Source organism: Pempheris klunzingeri, chromosome 2, assembly GCF_042242105.1.
Source record: "Pempheris klunzingeri isolate RE-2024b chromosome 2, fPemKlu1.hap1, whole genome shotgun sequence".
NCBI classification, from domain to species: Eukaryota; Metazoa; Chordata; class Actinopteri; order Acropomatiformes; family Pempheridae; genus Pempheris; species Pempheris klunzingeri.
The window spans coordinates 7915626-7930876 of NC_092013.1; the positions used below are offsets into that span (position 1 = coordinate 7915626).

The 15251-nt window shown below is 43.8% G+C and overlaps 1 protein-coding gene across 1 annotated transcript in view; it reads left to right on the forward strand.

The window, feature by feature from the left end:
* Positions 1–15251, forward strand: part of kif21b (kinesin family member 21B) — a 55224-nt gene that overhangs the window by 23848 nt on the left and 16125 nt on the right. Inside the window, exons 3-24 of the mRNA XM_070840130.1 lie at positions 594–776; positions 1676–1825; positions 3337–3471; positions 3843–4022; positions 4195–4310; positions 4763–4958; positions 6139–6328; positions 6483–6546; positions 7701–7931; positions 8641–8773; positions 8861–8999; positions 9430–9618; positions 9772–9971; positions 10072–10179; positions 10911–11227; positions 11757–11937; positions 12053–12256; positions 12366–12467; positions 13084–13249; positions 13760–13820; positions 14042–14090; positions 14849–15093. Coding sequence (XP_070696231.1) covers positions 594–776; positions 1676–1825; positions 3337–3471; positions 3843–4022; positions 4195–4310; positions 4763–4958; positions 6139–6328; positions 6483–6546; positions 7701–7931; positions 8641–8773; positions 8861–8999; positions 9430–9618; positions 9772–9971; positions 10072–10179; positions 10911–11227; positions 11757–11937; positions 12053–12256; positions 12366–12467; positions 13084–13249; positions 13760–13820; positions 14042–14090; positions 14849–15093 — 3539 coding nt within the window. The remainder of the gene's footprint in view (positions 1–593; positions 777–1675; positions 1826–3336; positions 3472–3842; positions 4023–4194; positions 4311–4762; positions 4959–6138; positions 6329–6482; positions 6547–7700; positions 7932–8640; positions 8774–8860; positions 9000–9429; positions 9619–9771; positions 9972–10071; positions 10180–10910; positions 11228–11756; positions 11938–12052; positions 12257–12365; positions 12468–13083; positions 13250–13759; positions 13821–14041; positions 14091–14848; positions 15094–15251) is intronic.

Consider the following 15251-nt stretch of genomic DNA (forward strand, 5'->3'; position numbering starts at 1 on the left):
TTATCACATCTTTAACACACAGTGAAGACAGTCAGTTGATGTGTTTTTAATATCTAGCTTGGACGAGCAAAATAAATCTTGCAAATTAAAATGCTTAGTATTGGGGCGTCGACACAGTGTTTATATATCACACACAGTCACAGTCATGCAATATGATAATCTAGTACCTATTCTATTATTGTATCGAGTCTTTTCTAAGCATTGTATGTATGTATTTTGTAAGATATTGTGTGGTTATACCTGCTGTTTTTACATTTCATCGTAGACTTTTAGACTGAAATTTATCTGGAGGGCGGTACAGCAATCCTTTAGAGGCTGGCCATCTGTGTATCTAGTACTTATTGGAAAAATGACATCAAGTATAATAAAGAGGGGGAAAAAAACTAAATAAAAAGTCAAAAGCAAGAGACTGTACATGTGTATACACCTATGAATATTCTGTAATATATCCACACCTGCATAAAAACACACTCACTGCAACACACAGTTAATATAATTTAAATTAACTTGCATGCAAAAAGAGGTTACTGATGATACGGGATCTAGGATGTTTGAAGTAAACGGTAAGTGTGATCACGTGACCTGTGTTTCAGACGGGTTCAGGGAAGACCTACACCATGGGGACGGGCTTCGATGTGAACCTGAGCCAGCAGGAACAGGGCATCATCCCGCGGGCTGTTCACCAGCTGTTTGAGGGAATCCAGAGCAGGAGAACACTCGCCCAGGAGGCCGGCAGCCAGCCACCTGAGTTTAAAGTCAGCGCCCAGTTTCTAGAGGTGGGCGACACTTCTTTCTTTACCCATTTTGAACGTGCAGTATTGATATTCGTGCTCGTAGATGTGCATGTGTGCGCTTGTGTGCTGGGATGGATATTGGTCCAAATTAACTCCAGATGGGACAAAACAGGGAGACGAGGAGGACCAGCCCCCACTTCCACAAGCAGGAAGTGACAAGCCAGATGACAGATGGGCAGGAGTGTCTGCTTGTGCTTTGTTGGTCCTGATTAATGTAGGCCGTTACCTCTGACATTAGTCTTCATCACTGCGGGATAGATGATGGATAAGAGCGAGGGATAGGAGGGAGGGAGGGAGGGAGGGATGCTTATTTAGGAGCAATGAGATAATATGACAAGTAACCATTTCCTCCAGAGGTAAGTGTTTGGATTGTCTTTGGAGGCAGATGATTGTATATGTGGGTGTGTGATTTGATTACTTTAATGATCATTCTGTATTAGGAAATACAAAATCCCATTTTTTTAATTAGTAATTCCCCTTTTTTTTTTTTAGCCCTGTCTGCGCTGCTCTGTGTTGTTTATGTGCGTTTTTTTCTTCTCAGGTCAAAAGGTTATCACTGTTGATGGTAAACAGATGTGTGTGTGTTTGTGTGTGTGTTTGGCAGTAGGTGGGAACAGCTGAGCTTTCAGCTGACCCCTGTGGCCCCTGGCCCTCATTGGTCTCTGAGAGGTCATTCCTTTGACCTGTGTGTAAAGAAAAAAAAAAAAAAAACACAGCTGCCAGAAAAGAAGAGAGTACAGCAAATCATTATGTTTAATGGTTATATTATGACTATTATTACGATACGAAAAAGCGATTGATGCCGTAGAATTGGATGTGTATGAACTGTGTGATGATGCATATGTGTTTTTCTTACTTTTATTGTGAATGCTTTCTTGCAGTTGTACAATGAAGAGGTCCTGGACTTGTTTGACGGATCCAGAGATCCGGAGAGCCGGAACAGGAAGTCCAACATTAAGATCCACGAGGACGCCAGTGGCAGCATCTACACCACTGGGGTCACTTCCAGACTGGTGCACTCTGAGGAGGAGGTCAGTGTGTGTGTGTGTGTGTCGGAGTTGACTGTCTTTTTTGTAAACTATGTATTCTAAAGTAGAAAGTCTTGTTCGTCAAAAGGTCATAAAAGTTTACTATAACATTATAAAGGCCATAAAGGTCACGTCTTTTCGCTCTTTAACCTCTTGCACTGCTTTGGCTTGACTTATATCATATTTCATACTTATGCTTGCACAGAACTTACCATTTGCTTACAAAAGCACATTTAATAATACACTCTCACTCAGATCACTTGACTTACATTTCACACAGAAGCTCAAATGAAATATGAAGAGTGGAGCTTCTTTTTTAGCTTGAGTTTATGATTTAGGTTCTTGGCATCAACAGTTTCAAGGAACCAAAAATTCAGAGATTGCAAATGCTTTGGTAAGTTTTCTGTAACCATAAAATGATCATGTAGAGTGGTACTGCATTGCAAAGGGTTAACTGTGACGACATTGATGAATGGTGACTGGTTGAGGCAGAGCGTGGGAGCTGCCAAAGATCCCCAGCACCCCGAAAATTCTGGCAAGAACCATCTGGTCGTCAGCCGTCAAAAACAAGAAATAGGTCGAGGATAATAAGAAAGACTTGGCTCTAACATGCTGCCTTCAAGCCAGACTGGTTGAACCCATGAGGCTGTGTTGTGTGAACGATACCAGCCTGCAGTATCTGATGCAAGACTGTTTGAAGGTAGCTTTCTTGCGAAGTTGCCAGGTATGTGGAGTGAGTAATAGTTGTCAAGAAAGGGAACAGATCAGCAGTGGCGGTGCGGATGAAGGAGGATGTGATGGGGTCAAGAGGACGGGGGGAATAACGGCGAGTGGAGACGTGACGAGCTGGTGACAAAGAGGTCAACAGAGGTGGCAGGTGGTGATTTAGGGGGACGACTACAGTAAATGCAGGCAAGAGAAGACACTTAAGGTATTATTCAGTTCATTCTCAAATGGGTGACAGAGCAGAGAGAGGGATGTGAGCAAACTGTTAAATAGAAGCAGAAAGGTAGAAGAAAAACAACAAGAAAGGCTAAAGTTGGGAGAGCTCAGCTGTGCAAAAAATGCCCCAAAATTCAGACAGCCGAGAGAAAAGAAGAGACAGATGGGTACTCCTGTGGGAGGGAAGAGAGAAAATGTCAAAAACAGGAGGGATGAGATAGAAGAGTGGAGGTGACGGAGTCTGGAAGGAGACGAGGAGTCACGTTGAGAGTGAAAAGGAGAGGACATATCAATAGAGAGGGAAGAAATAAGAGAAAAATCTTGCATTAGGCAGCACTTTGAATGTGCAGACATGTAGAAAAAAACGTTTGGAGAAAGTCTGAAGTCACCCACATGAGTTGTTTCCCTCCCTCGTAATATCTGTTGATGCTAAAAATCAGCAATTGATTGTAGGCGGTGATCCCACAAAATAGCTCAGTGACAACAGTGATTATTCGCTTTTGTTACTGAGCCTTCTACTTTTTCTTTCTTTCCTAACCAAATGTCCTCCATATTGTGCGTGTGTGCTGCAGCTGCTGCAGTGTCTGAAGCTCGGTGCTCTGTCCCGCACCACAGCCAGCACCCAGATGAACGCCCAAAGCTCCCGCTCGCACGCCATCTTCACCATCCACCTCTGCCAGATGCGAGTGTGCCAGCAGGGTCAAATGGTGAGACTGGGGTTTGGGCAGCGGAGAGGTGTTAAGATGGAGAGAAGTAAAATAAGAAAAAGCAAAACAGGCTGGTCCACAGTGAGGTGGATCCTATTAAAATTTCATCATCATCCTCTTTTTAGGTGGAAATCTGTCAGCTAGTCGAGGAAGGTGGTATGAAGGGGGATAGGCACTAGCAGGAAAGGTTAAAAAATAATGAATACATTGAAAAAAAGAAGAAAAAATAATAGAAAAACAGAGGAAAAGATAAAAGAAAATTTATTTGGTATAACAGTTACAGTAACATAAAAGGTGATGAAATAATTGCTATTTTTAAGTAAAGCGCTCATGAACTCATTTTCAATTGTTTTTTTTCTGTCCGCTGGCAGAACGGAGGAGGAGAGAACGGGGAGTTGAACGGCGTGGACTCCAGCGCCATCACGCAGCCAGAGTTTGAGACGCTGATGGCCAAGTTTCACTTTGTGGACTTGGCCGGCTCTGAGAGGCTGAAGCGCACAGGAGCCACAGGAGAGAGAGCACGCGAGGGAATCTCTATCAACTGTGGACTGGTGAGACACGCTGAGACTAGAAAATGTCTGAATGCATGATAGAAAACATGTAAACAAAGCGTGCATCAACAAAGCATGTTCTTTTACTGTTTGTCTGTGCTCGAGTGTATTTAAATACAAGTTTGTGATGGATTACTGTGTGTGTGTGTGTGCGTGTGTGTGTGTGTTGTAGCTGGCCCTGGGAAATGTGATCAGTGCTTTAGGAGACCAGGCCAAAAAGGGAGGACACGTCCCTTACAGAGACTCCAAACTCACTCGTCTACTACAGGACTCACTGGGAGGCAACAGGTACACACACACACACACACACACACACACACACACACACACACACACACACACACACACACACACACACACACACACACACACACACACAATAAAATCCTTTAAAATCCTAACAAGTTTGTTCCATAAAGTAAAAGTCATGTGTTGGTGCAATGTAGAGCTCAGAGAGAACAGTTGACTGACTGAAAATATATCAGCCATTATTTTGATAAATGATTTTGTTGGATAAAACAAGACATTTGTATAATGGTGTATTTCTTCTTTTACAAAATGACTAACCAAGAGCCCTATTTAGTTATTGACAGTATTTAGAAAGTATGTTTCCTCACACCCCCAAACATACAAAATTCACTGTTGAGTTGTTAATGAGTATCAACAGGGCTTCTGTTAGGCTCATGGTAACAACAAGACAAGTTTCTACAACAACAACTTCTGATTTCCTTCCCCTCCAGTCGCACAGTGATGATCGCTTGTGTCAGTCCGTCAGACCGCGACTTCATGGAGACGCTGAACACGCTGAAGTACGCCAACCGTGCCCGCAACATCAAGAATAAGGTGGTGGTGAACCAAGACAAGACCAGCCAGCAGATCAGCGCTCTGCGTGCTGAGATAGCCCGACTTCAGATGGAACTGATGGAGTACAAGGCGGTGAGAGATGGAGGGATGGATGGGTGATGAGAAAGCGGGGAAACATGGTTGGGGGGAATATAAATAAAGGTTTGAAAAAATAAAGACATGGAGAAGCTGAGAGAAAAAGATGAGAGGGGCTGAATGACAGACGAGAAGGGATGAGGAATGAAAAGCTGGCAGGCTGAAGAGAGATAACACATGGCTGTCAGTGGAAGTGATGCAATGAGGCCGTAAGAGACGGGGAAGTGGGGTGACATGACGGATGAAATTGAGAATAGTAGCTGAGCAGAGGAACAAAAAAAGAAAACACTAATGGAGTAAGAGAGGATGATATTCGAGTGTGAGTAAGAGGTAAAGGCCATGCCTGCAGCAGCAGCTTATTACTATATCAAATTAAAGGTCTTTACTGGAGGACACACATCCATTTATGCTTTTACTATAGTGACTGAGTATGACGAAGATTAATCAGTGCAATTCCAGCATTTTACAATGTACGGCAGAGATAAATGGATCCTGCTTGTGCTGAGTAGCCCTGAATGCTCTCTGTGTAACGCTGTTTACCTACTGTGATACAGGCCTTCATGCAGTAAGAAGACAGAGTGGGCAATGATACGAGAAAATGTGACAAGAAATAGGGAGAAAATATGAAGAAAATCTGCAAAGAGTCTCCACTTTTTCATCAGCTTCGACCTTCGGGGCTACAAGAATCGAGCAGTCATTTAGTGGGTTGTCAGTCTATTATGCGATCAAGGGGGTTACCACGGTTACTAGAGGGAAGTGAATATGTGCCTAGACGAGGGACTGCGAGCTGACCTCGATGTGGTAATAAGGGATGTGATGTGACTGGAGTCTGGAAGTAATGGAGTGTTGGATTGGTGGAGGTAATGAGCTCTGCGAGCTATGACTGGATTAAATAGCGACTCACTGTTCGAAGTTTACGCAACAGGATTTTTTCAGTGTTAATCATTCAGAATACAACAATAGCTGCTTGAAGAGCCACAGACAGACCAGCTCATTTTAAACAATAGCACTGTGTGTTTGGTTGGACTGCAACAAGTATATGCAAGAGTAAGGATTTAGAGACAGTTATGATTTTCAGGTCTTTTGGCCCCAATATTGTCTTTTTCCATCATAAAAATCTTTTGGTGTTCAGGGTCGTGGTCACTGTTGTTGCTCATGCTGACTGTTTTCTGTGCAGGGGAAGCGTGTAGCATGTGAGGAGGGGTCAGAGGGCTTCAGCGACATGTATCAGGAGAATGCGATGCTGCAGAGAGAAAACGACACACTGCGGCTCAGGGTAAAGGCCATGCAGGAGACCATTGACCACCTCAACACCCGTGTAACACATCTGCTGGCCAATGAAGTCAGCACTCTGCTGACCAAGTCAAGTACGTAGAAGTTGAATGTACACCACGTTTCTCTTAAGTTTACCATCATAAGTCTTACTTTAATCTGTTTTTGGGTTCATTTTTTCCACTGATGCATCCTTTTTGCGTTGAGTGCTCTCTGTGACCTGAGCCTCCCCCTGTCTTTGACCTGCAGGTGAAGGCAATGAGGAGATCGGGGCTTTAATCCAGAACTACATCCGAGAGGTTGAGGAACTTAGGTAAGAGCTCTATACCTTTCAGGATTTCTTTATTTACTGCCATCACTTATCATAGTGCACTGAAACCTCACTGAAATCAGCACGAACTTTACTTTTTAACCTAACAAAGGACATTTGGTTTTAAAGGAATAGTTTGACATTTTAGGTTATATCCTTACTCTCTTTCTTGTCGAGAGTTAGATGATATAGATATACAGTATACAGATAGATGTTCTACTCTCATTTCTGTTTGTGTTTAAACTAAGATAAGCTAGCTGCTGCTAGCTGCTGTGACATAAAGACTGGACACAAGGGGAAACATTTTGCTTGGATCTGCACGTGGCTAAAAAGTCCACCTCTTAAGCTCAGTAATAAACGTGATTTGTTGAATCGATACAAAACCTAATCACAAAATAGCAAGAGGTAGTTAGCCAAACTGTTTCTCCTTGTTTCCAGTTTTAATGCTAAGCTAAGCTAACTGTAACTTGGCTGTAGTTTCATGTTGACCTCATCTTGGCACAAAAGTGGCATCAATTGTCTCATTTAAAGCAAAACCACGCACCTTTTGCTGAACACTGACCACAAGTGACAATTATGGGATAAAAGTAAATAGTAAAATCTAGTTTAACAATAGCACAAGTAGAAAAGAGTCATAAAGTCAGTGAACTGACTCAGTAATCTTAGTTACACAGCAATATTTTTAGCAAGTTTGCTAGTGTCGCTAAAATAAGCTACATATGCTATTGATCATATCAGACCAAGCAATGCTGCAGAGGTAAAACCTCTGAGTATATTGAACTGAACAAGAGTAGATTTTATTGCTTATCAAGGAAGGAGGAAGTATTTGCTATTTCTTCTTTAAAAAATTCCATAGTCACTGAGTGAGCTGCTTTAACCCTTTAACCTTCTGCTCAACCATATGGTAGAGCACATTTTGACTCACTATATCTTATTGAAAACATGTTTTACTTACGACATCTCAACCGTTTGGTAGAGGCCAATATTTCAGAAAATGTGGGGTCTGTTCATAAAAAAACATTGATTTTTGTAATTAGTGCCCCAAGGAAATAAAATATATAAAGAATACATTTTTTCATTGCTTTTCTCTTGGTGAAGACGTTAAAGGGTTAATTACTTTCTAAACGTTCCGTTCCGTTCTCCTCCTCGTCTGTCAGAACCAAGCTTCTCGAGAGCGAGGCCATGAACGAGTCGCTGCGACGGCAGGCGGCCCGACTTTCTTCGCGTTCCCCCTTCCCTCCTTCCACTCTCAGCCCCGCCCCCGGCCACCCTCCCGGCTCCTCCCCCGCTCCCATGTCCATGGAGGCCGAGATGACTGACGTGTTGCGCCGGGCCAAGCTAGACATCGAGAGGCTGAAGAAAAAGGAGAGGAGGCAGAGGAGGATGAGGTGAGGAGAGGGGGACGCACTCGAGATGATCCCACATATTTACATGCTATTTACATAAGTCACCAGAAGTTCCAGGAAGTTATCATGTCCTCATGTAAACGTGTGAATTGAATTTCTCACTGCTCCCATGCTATTGTCACATTATTTTTCATGCTCATATACTCCCTTCCCTCCTCTGGCTTAAGGACCACATCACAAGTCGATTAGTGCTTTGGGACGCACAGCTTCTGAATAGAACTGGGATGCAGCCAGTGCAGAGTTGTAACGCTGGCTTGGACACAAAAAAGTCTAATTCAGTCGGCCAGTGGGTCACAAGAGAGAAGAGCACACAGCATAAGAGGCTAACTGAGGTTTAATGGGATCGACATGGAGGTAGATGGGATGTGTGATGAGCGGGATGGTTGTAAAAGAGGGAGCAAAGGGGGAAATAAAATGGCCTGTAGAAAATAAAGAGCTAAAAGGGCGAGATGAGAGATGGATGAGCTGAAGAACACTTCGCTAATGACTTCAGAGTCTGATTTTGCCATGAGCACATCACTTGGCAGCACTCCCAAAACCCCTAATGGTGGTTGTTAGCAGTGTCTGACGTCTTGCTTACATGAGAGAGAGTGTTTGTAATACATGGTAATGGGCAAAACACACTCGTACTACCAGCCAAAGGTGAAAATAGTACCTGGCTCAACAGTGATGTGTTTTTTTTCTCCTGTAGTCCAGAGTTGGAGAAAGGTCTGAAGAAACGAGTGAAGCTGCACACTCACGAGAATGGAGAGAACGGGCAGAGTCGAGAAAACGGACAAAACGGACAGAATGGAGAGATCGATTCAGACGACAATTACACTGAGGTAAGGCGCACGCGTGTCAGCGTTCATGAGAGTTTAAAGCAGAATCAAAAAGAACAGTCTGATGTATCTGAGTGTTCCTGTTTGCAGGACATCATGTCTCCACTGCAAGAGGAGAGCGGCTGCGATGAGGACGAAGGGGAGGACGAGGAGGAGGGCAGGGAGGAGGAGGACGGGTTTGACAGTGATGAGAGCCTGGTGGATTCAGACTCGGACTCTGATGAGAAAGGTGCCTTTCTGACAGCTGTTGCTACAAAATGACCAGACCTCTTCCCCTTTTGTGTCCTGTTTTTAGTCAGTATCAGAGTGAAATGGGAACAAAGCTGCTAGCATGGCTAAAATCTACTCCTACTTTACCTACATCTAGCAGTTTGCCATATGGTTGGCAGTGAAGACAGAAGGAAACATTTTATAATTAAGATCTTGGACTTATGGCCACATTCTGACATAAGAACGAAAAGACAACACATGGATAAACCAACGCCTAGTTTTTAAGTTTGATTTCAGTCAGAAGACAAAAAAAAGCTTGATTTCAGTCAGAAAAAAACAATAAATCAGGACTTAAATTTGGAGTGTGTGAACTTTAATGTATTTCATTATCTAAAAAATACAGACCAATGTAAAAATGTTGCATGTAATTTTAACTCTTCTTTAAGCAGCCAACTTCCAGGCGGACCTGGCTGATCTGACCTGCGAGATTGAGATCAAACAGAAGCTGATAGACGAGCTGGAGAACAGCCAGCGGAGGCTGCTGATGCTGAAGCTGCAGTACGAGGAGAAGCTCATTCTGCTGCAGAACAAGATCCGAGACACTCAGCTGGAGAGAGACCGCGTTCTGCAGAACCTCAGTGAGTTAATGCACCATGGGATTAGTAGTTCACACACATATGGCTGGGTCAGTGAAAACCCAGTAGGAAGTCGATCAGTAGAAAATTTGAAAATGTCATTAAAGGAAACACCTCGTGACAACAGGTCATTAACATTATTTCATGGCTACACAGTGTCCATGGAGAACTACACGGAGGAGAAGGCCAACCGGATCAAACAGGAATATGAGAAACGCCTGAAGGAAATGAACCGAGACCTGCTGAAGCTACAAGCGGCCCAGAAAGAGCATGCGCGCCTCCTTAAAAACCAGGGCAGGTACGAGCGGGAGCTGAAGAAACTCCAGACAGAGGTGAACGACATGAAGAAGGCCAAGGTGAGAGGAGAGGAAGAGGAGTCTTGGGGGAGGGGCAGGGGCTTTGACGAAGGAGGAATACTAGTGCAGTTAGGAAGTCTGACCCCTCTGCTGTTTCCAGGTGACACTGATGAAGCAGATGAAGGAGGAGCAGCAGAGGAGGAGGATGGTGGAGGCAAAGAGGAACCGGGAGATCGCCCAGCTCAAGAAGGAGCAGCGACGCCAAGAGGTAAGACTGCATCTGTTTGTGTGGGAGTTTAGGAGAGAGATATTTGGCTCTATATGTCTTAGCAGCCTTTACTCGCCACTGCAAACTACAGTAGGTACGGCACATATTTATATATTTGTTCTGCTTCCTTTAATGTCACCTACAGAAATAGAATTATTGGTAAATTAGGAGCTTGGTGAAACAGGGTGAGCAATGGTCTCTATGTGCCATTTTCTTCTATGATACTGCTGTTGTCAAAGTGGTCCAAATTCTAATTTCACCTCTGTATTTAAAGAATAATGTATGCTTCTGAGTTGGTGTGTGTGCTTGCATACATGTGTGCAAATGCACAGTCAGGTCTCCATCTGTTTGTCCGCCTGGCACCTTAAAAACCGTATTTACGTGTCATGTACATATTGGACACAGATTGTTATTTTTGAAGATTAGCATATACTCTTCGTGTATTCATTCCTTTCTTTATTTGTTTTCCCTGGAGGAGAGGGCTTATTAATGAGCACGACAACATTCGCACTGTTATACTGTGGGCCTCATTCATAATCCTTTTATTTAGGGTTTCATCTTAAGTTTTAAAATCCTCTCACGATCAACACTTTGTAAGCCTGTTGTGCAAAAAGGAGTCAGATTCAGCTCAGGAATCTAATTAATGTTTGAAAAACAATAAAACATGTAGATCAAGACTGAATAAAAAAAAAACATATTGAAGAACTGTTTCTCTCTCTCCTGTCCATCAGTACCAGATTCGAGCGCTGGAGTCTCAGAAGCGGCAGCAGGAGCTGGTGCTGCGCAGGAAGACCCAGGAGGTGACCGCCCTGCGGCGCCTGACCAAGCCCATGTCAGACCGTGTGGCCGGCCGCGTGGCCCGCTGGAACCAGACTCCCCCAGTTACGGACTCTGGAGCCGAGTTATCAGCCAGCACTACGGCAAGCAGCTCCGAACCTGAGACTGGGAGGACTGTGAGCGGGCTGGTGAGGCAGTGGAACAACAAAAACAATGTGTTTGGATACCTGGGCGAGAGCGAGGGGAGTATAGATGGAACCAGGGTCATCGGGTAAGATTTTCATAATAATAAAGTATTAAATGACCATGTGAAATGGGTTAATTGTAGTGATGAACCTGCTAATGTCTCCTCATTGTTGAGCTGTCTGGCTCAGAACACTTTCACCTCTCTCGCAGTGTCATTTTTGGCCGCAGCAGGCAGCTGTTGGTAGTTAAAGATTTTTAGACAGACAAACTTAGAGACTAGCAGGTGAACACAGTGGAGCATTTAACAGCTGAAGAGCCAGATATTGTCTGTAAGAGTTGGGAGAAACCAAAACAGAGCTAAAAGGGAGTGAATGTTGCTAAAAAGTTCACCAAAGCCACTTAAAAGGTCATGATATGTTATTGTTCAAAGCTTGTTGATTTGTTATTGCAGGTTTGATTATGCTTTGTAATATGGTTAGGTTCAGTCTGCCACTGTCTATAGTCTGTAACATGTGTACTTTAATGGAGATCCTCTCCTCTCCTCTCCTCTCCTCTCCTCTCCTCTCCTCTCCTCTCCTCTCCTCTCCTCTCCTCTCCTCTCCTCTCCTCTCCAGCAGGAAGAAGCTGCAGCGTAAGCCAGCAGTCCTGGGTGGCATGGCGGCGGCGGGCAGACCCAACAGTTTCTCCAAGTCTGCCCGTCAGAAGTGGCAAACCCTGGAGCGTCGCATCATGGACATTGTCATGCAGAGAATGACCATTGCAAATGTGGAAGCTGACATGGATCGCCTTCTCAAGGTAGGAATGGCCATTTTTATCGTCACTGGGATTACACAGTGTAAAATTATTCTTTAGATTTTTAAATTAAGCTCTGACTTCATGGCTGTGTGCATTTGTGTTTTTGATGAGTCAGAAGCGAGAGGAGCTGACGGTCCAGCAGGAAGGGCTCTCACATAAGAGGGAGGTACTAATGGCTGAGGGGGAGGGACCAGAGGCAGAGGACCGCCTCCTTCAGGAAATTAACGAGGATATCGAGGTGCTGAACGCCAATATAGACTACATCAATGACAGCCTGTCCGACTGCCAGGCCACTATCGTACAGATAGAGGAGACCAAGGTATGAACACACACACACACACACACACAGAAAACCGGTAATGCTCGCTGGCCAGCTGTGAGAGGTGACAGCAGGCTCTAGTAATGTTCATGACTGTGTTTTCCTGCAGGATGAGCTGGATTCTGTGGACACCTCAGTGGTGATCAGCTCCTGCTCTTTGGCAGAAGCACGAAACCTGCTGGACCACTTCCTGAAGGCTTCCATCGAGAAAGTGAGTCATCATACAGAGTCCTTGTGAAAACCAAGAAAACATAGGAAGTCCTTAGATTGGTTTTGCAGCCTTAGAAACATATATAAAAGCAACACTGTTGAATATATGTAAATCTGCACACTTGAAGGTGTGTAAAACGGCATTGTGGAATAATTACTAGTGCAAAAAAACAACAAATTATATAGCTTTTTTTACACAACTATTATATGTGTAAATCTTATAAGTAAGTCTAGTTTAGTCTAGTAAGTAAGTAATATGTAAGTAAGTCTATACATTTAACTAAAATTGATTTAGATTTGTATCTTATCATGCTACTGGAAAAAAGATGTAATCATGTTCTATGTGCTGAGATGGTAGAAATAAGTGTAGGTGCAGTGAGTCATGGTTGCAGTGCCATCTAGTGGTGTATCTTTGTACTGCAAAATGTTATTAGGGTGAATGTCTTGGTCCAAAAGATCAATAAACACCCATTAGAAAATTAAAACACTATATTTACTTCATAGTCTCATTTCCTGTGTGTCTCTAGCTTTAGTGATACAGTGCTCTTTGTGTGTGTGTGTGTGTGTGTATTATCATTTTTGACTTGTCTGGCCTTTGTGTGTGTGTGTGTGTGCAGAGTTTACAGGTGGCTCAGAAGGAGGCTCAGATCAGACTGCTGGAGGGTCAGCTGAGACAGACTGATATGATTGGCTCGTCCCACAATCACATGATCCTCGATGCCCTGCGAGAAAAGGCAGAATACATTCCTGAACTCCAGGCTCTTATCCATAATGTGCAGCAGGGTGAGTGGTCGGCTTTGTTTATGTTTAGCTCTGCGTGACGCCGTGGATGACTTTACCCCCCCCCCCTTGTTCCTCTTTCTTTATGCCTCTTTTTCCAACTTTATCTTTATTTTTTTCTTTCGGTTTGCTTAATGCTACTTTCAAAACACTTCGTGGTGGCATAAAATCTTATGTATAAGAGTATAAAACAGTTATTCTACCATGCTGCTTTCCTTTAAACCAACCCCTCTACATACAGTACCAGATTAAGTTGAAGATTAGTCTCTCAATCATCCACTTGCATTCTCTCTTTCGCTTGTGCCGTCTTTTCAGTTAATGTTCTGATTTGTTTAAATCTGTGTGAAAAAACTGAAAATGACGGGCTGTAATCAGCCTCAGAGACTATATTAACACTGAAAATGCAGTGAAAGATAATAATCGAAAAATGTGGCAGTGCAGAGACACCGTGTGTGTGTGTGTGTGTGTGTGTGTGCTGGGGGCTGACAAGTTGTGTATTTTGTGTGCTTCCAGAAAATGGCTACGCCAGCACAGACGAGGAGCCGTCTGAGTTCAGCCAAGCCTCCGACAGCAGGTGAGACTGCAGTCTGCTCGCCCACACAACATCCGCAGTACACAACATCACACAACATCCTCCTCTTTAAAAAACACATTTATCCTACAGTCTGCTGGAATTTAGTGGATTTTGCAAAAAAACCACGGTGTTTATCCTGTAACCCATTCATCTCAATAATATGAATTTCTCTCTGTACATATGTTTATTTCCCCCAACTTCCATTTTCTCTCTTTCTGCAGTGTTTCTCAAATGAAAGAATCCAACAGCCAAGATGATTTCAAGATAAAGGTACAGCTACTTTGTGCTGCTGAAGTGCAGAGTTGTTATTTAGCTACAGAGACATTAGATTGAAATTCACATTCTTCCTGTTCACACAACAAAGGTGCCCTCTGTCGACGTGTTAACAGCTCTTCCGTGTTTTTCTCAGTAATAGCTGCTGTGTGTGTCACTGCTCAAAACATCGGGCAGCGATACTGTGTCTGTGCAGTATCCAAGTCTGTCAGAGCTTTATGAATCACAGCGACACTGCATGTTGTCAGATGACGTTAATGTCTTCGCTGGAGTGATTGTGTTTAGACCCTTGCTCTAATTTTCACGGTCAACACACATGCCACAGTTTGTCTGTCAAGCAGCTGCCATTCCTGTTTGGAGCCATAAGGTGGCAGTATAAGCCAACACTTAAACCTCCTTCCACTTCCTGAGGCTTGGTTTCATATTCTGAGGAGGAGTCCCTGATCTGATACAGTCCCTCTTATCCTGTTAATGATTTGTTCTTTGTCCTTTAGTTATTGTTTTTCTCTATCCAGCTATTGTTTGGCCCCACAATGATTGTTTTCTTGCTTCTAGCGTGTTTGTTTTGCTGTTTTCATATTCTCTTTGCCCTTTCCCTTTTTACGGAATGATGTTTTCCGGCTGCTTGTTAATTTCCTCTTGCGCCTTAATTAAATTCAGTCTTTATCTTTATTTCAAGTTTTTCCTCCTTTGTCATTTAATTCTCCGCTCCGTGCTGCTCCGTAACACAAATGGTGCACGTTTTGTCACACCAGATGGAGCCTCGACTGTCGGCTCAGATGAAGGCGGTGTCTGCAGAGTATCTGGGCCCCATCCTGGACCCCTCATCGGGCACCAAGCAGCAGCACATCACCAAGTCTCTGGCCTCGCTGACGGACATCCAGGAGGACGGCTTGAGCCTGGCGACAGCGAGTCTGGGGCTCAGCCTTGCCCTGCGAGACTCCTACCACCGGGAACGGGCGTCCCGCACCATCAGCCTGCCTGTCAGGGGGCACACCTTGTAAGTGAATTATAGAAATCTCTGAGATGAAACTAGGCCAAGACATATCCTTTCAGTGTTAGTAGGAGGTAATAAGTAATAGTTACTGCAGTGTCTACGATGACAGATCATTGTATTTGCACTCTGAACTGCAGTGGCTCCCAATCGTCTTTTCCTCC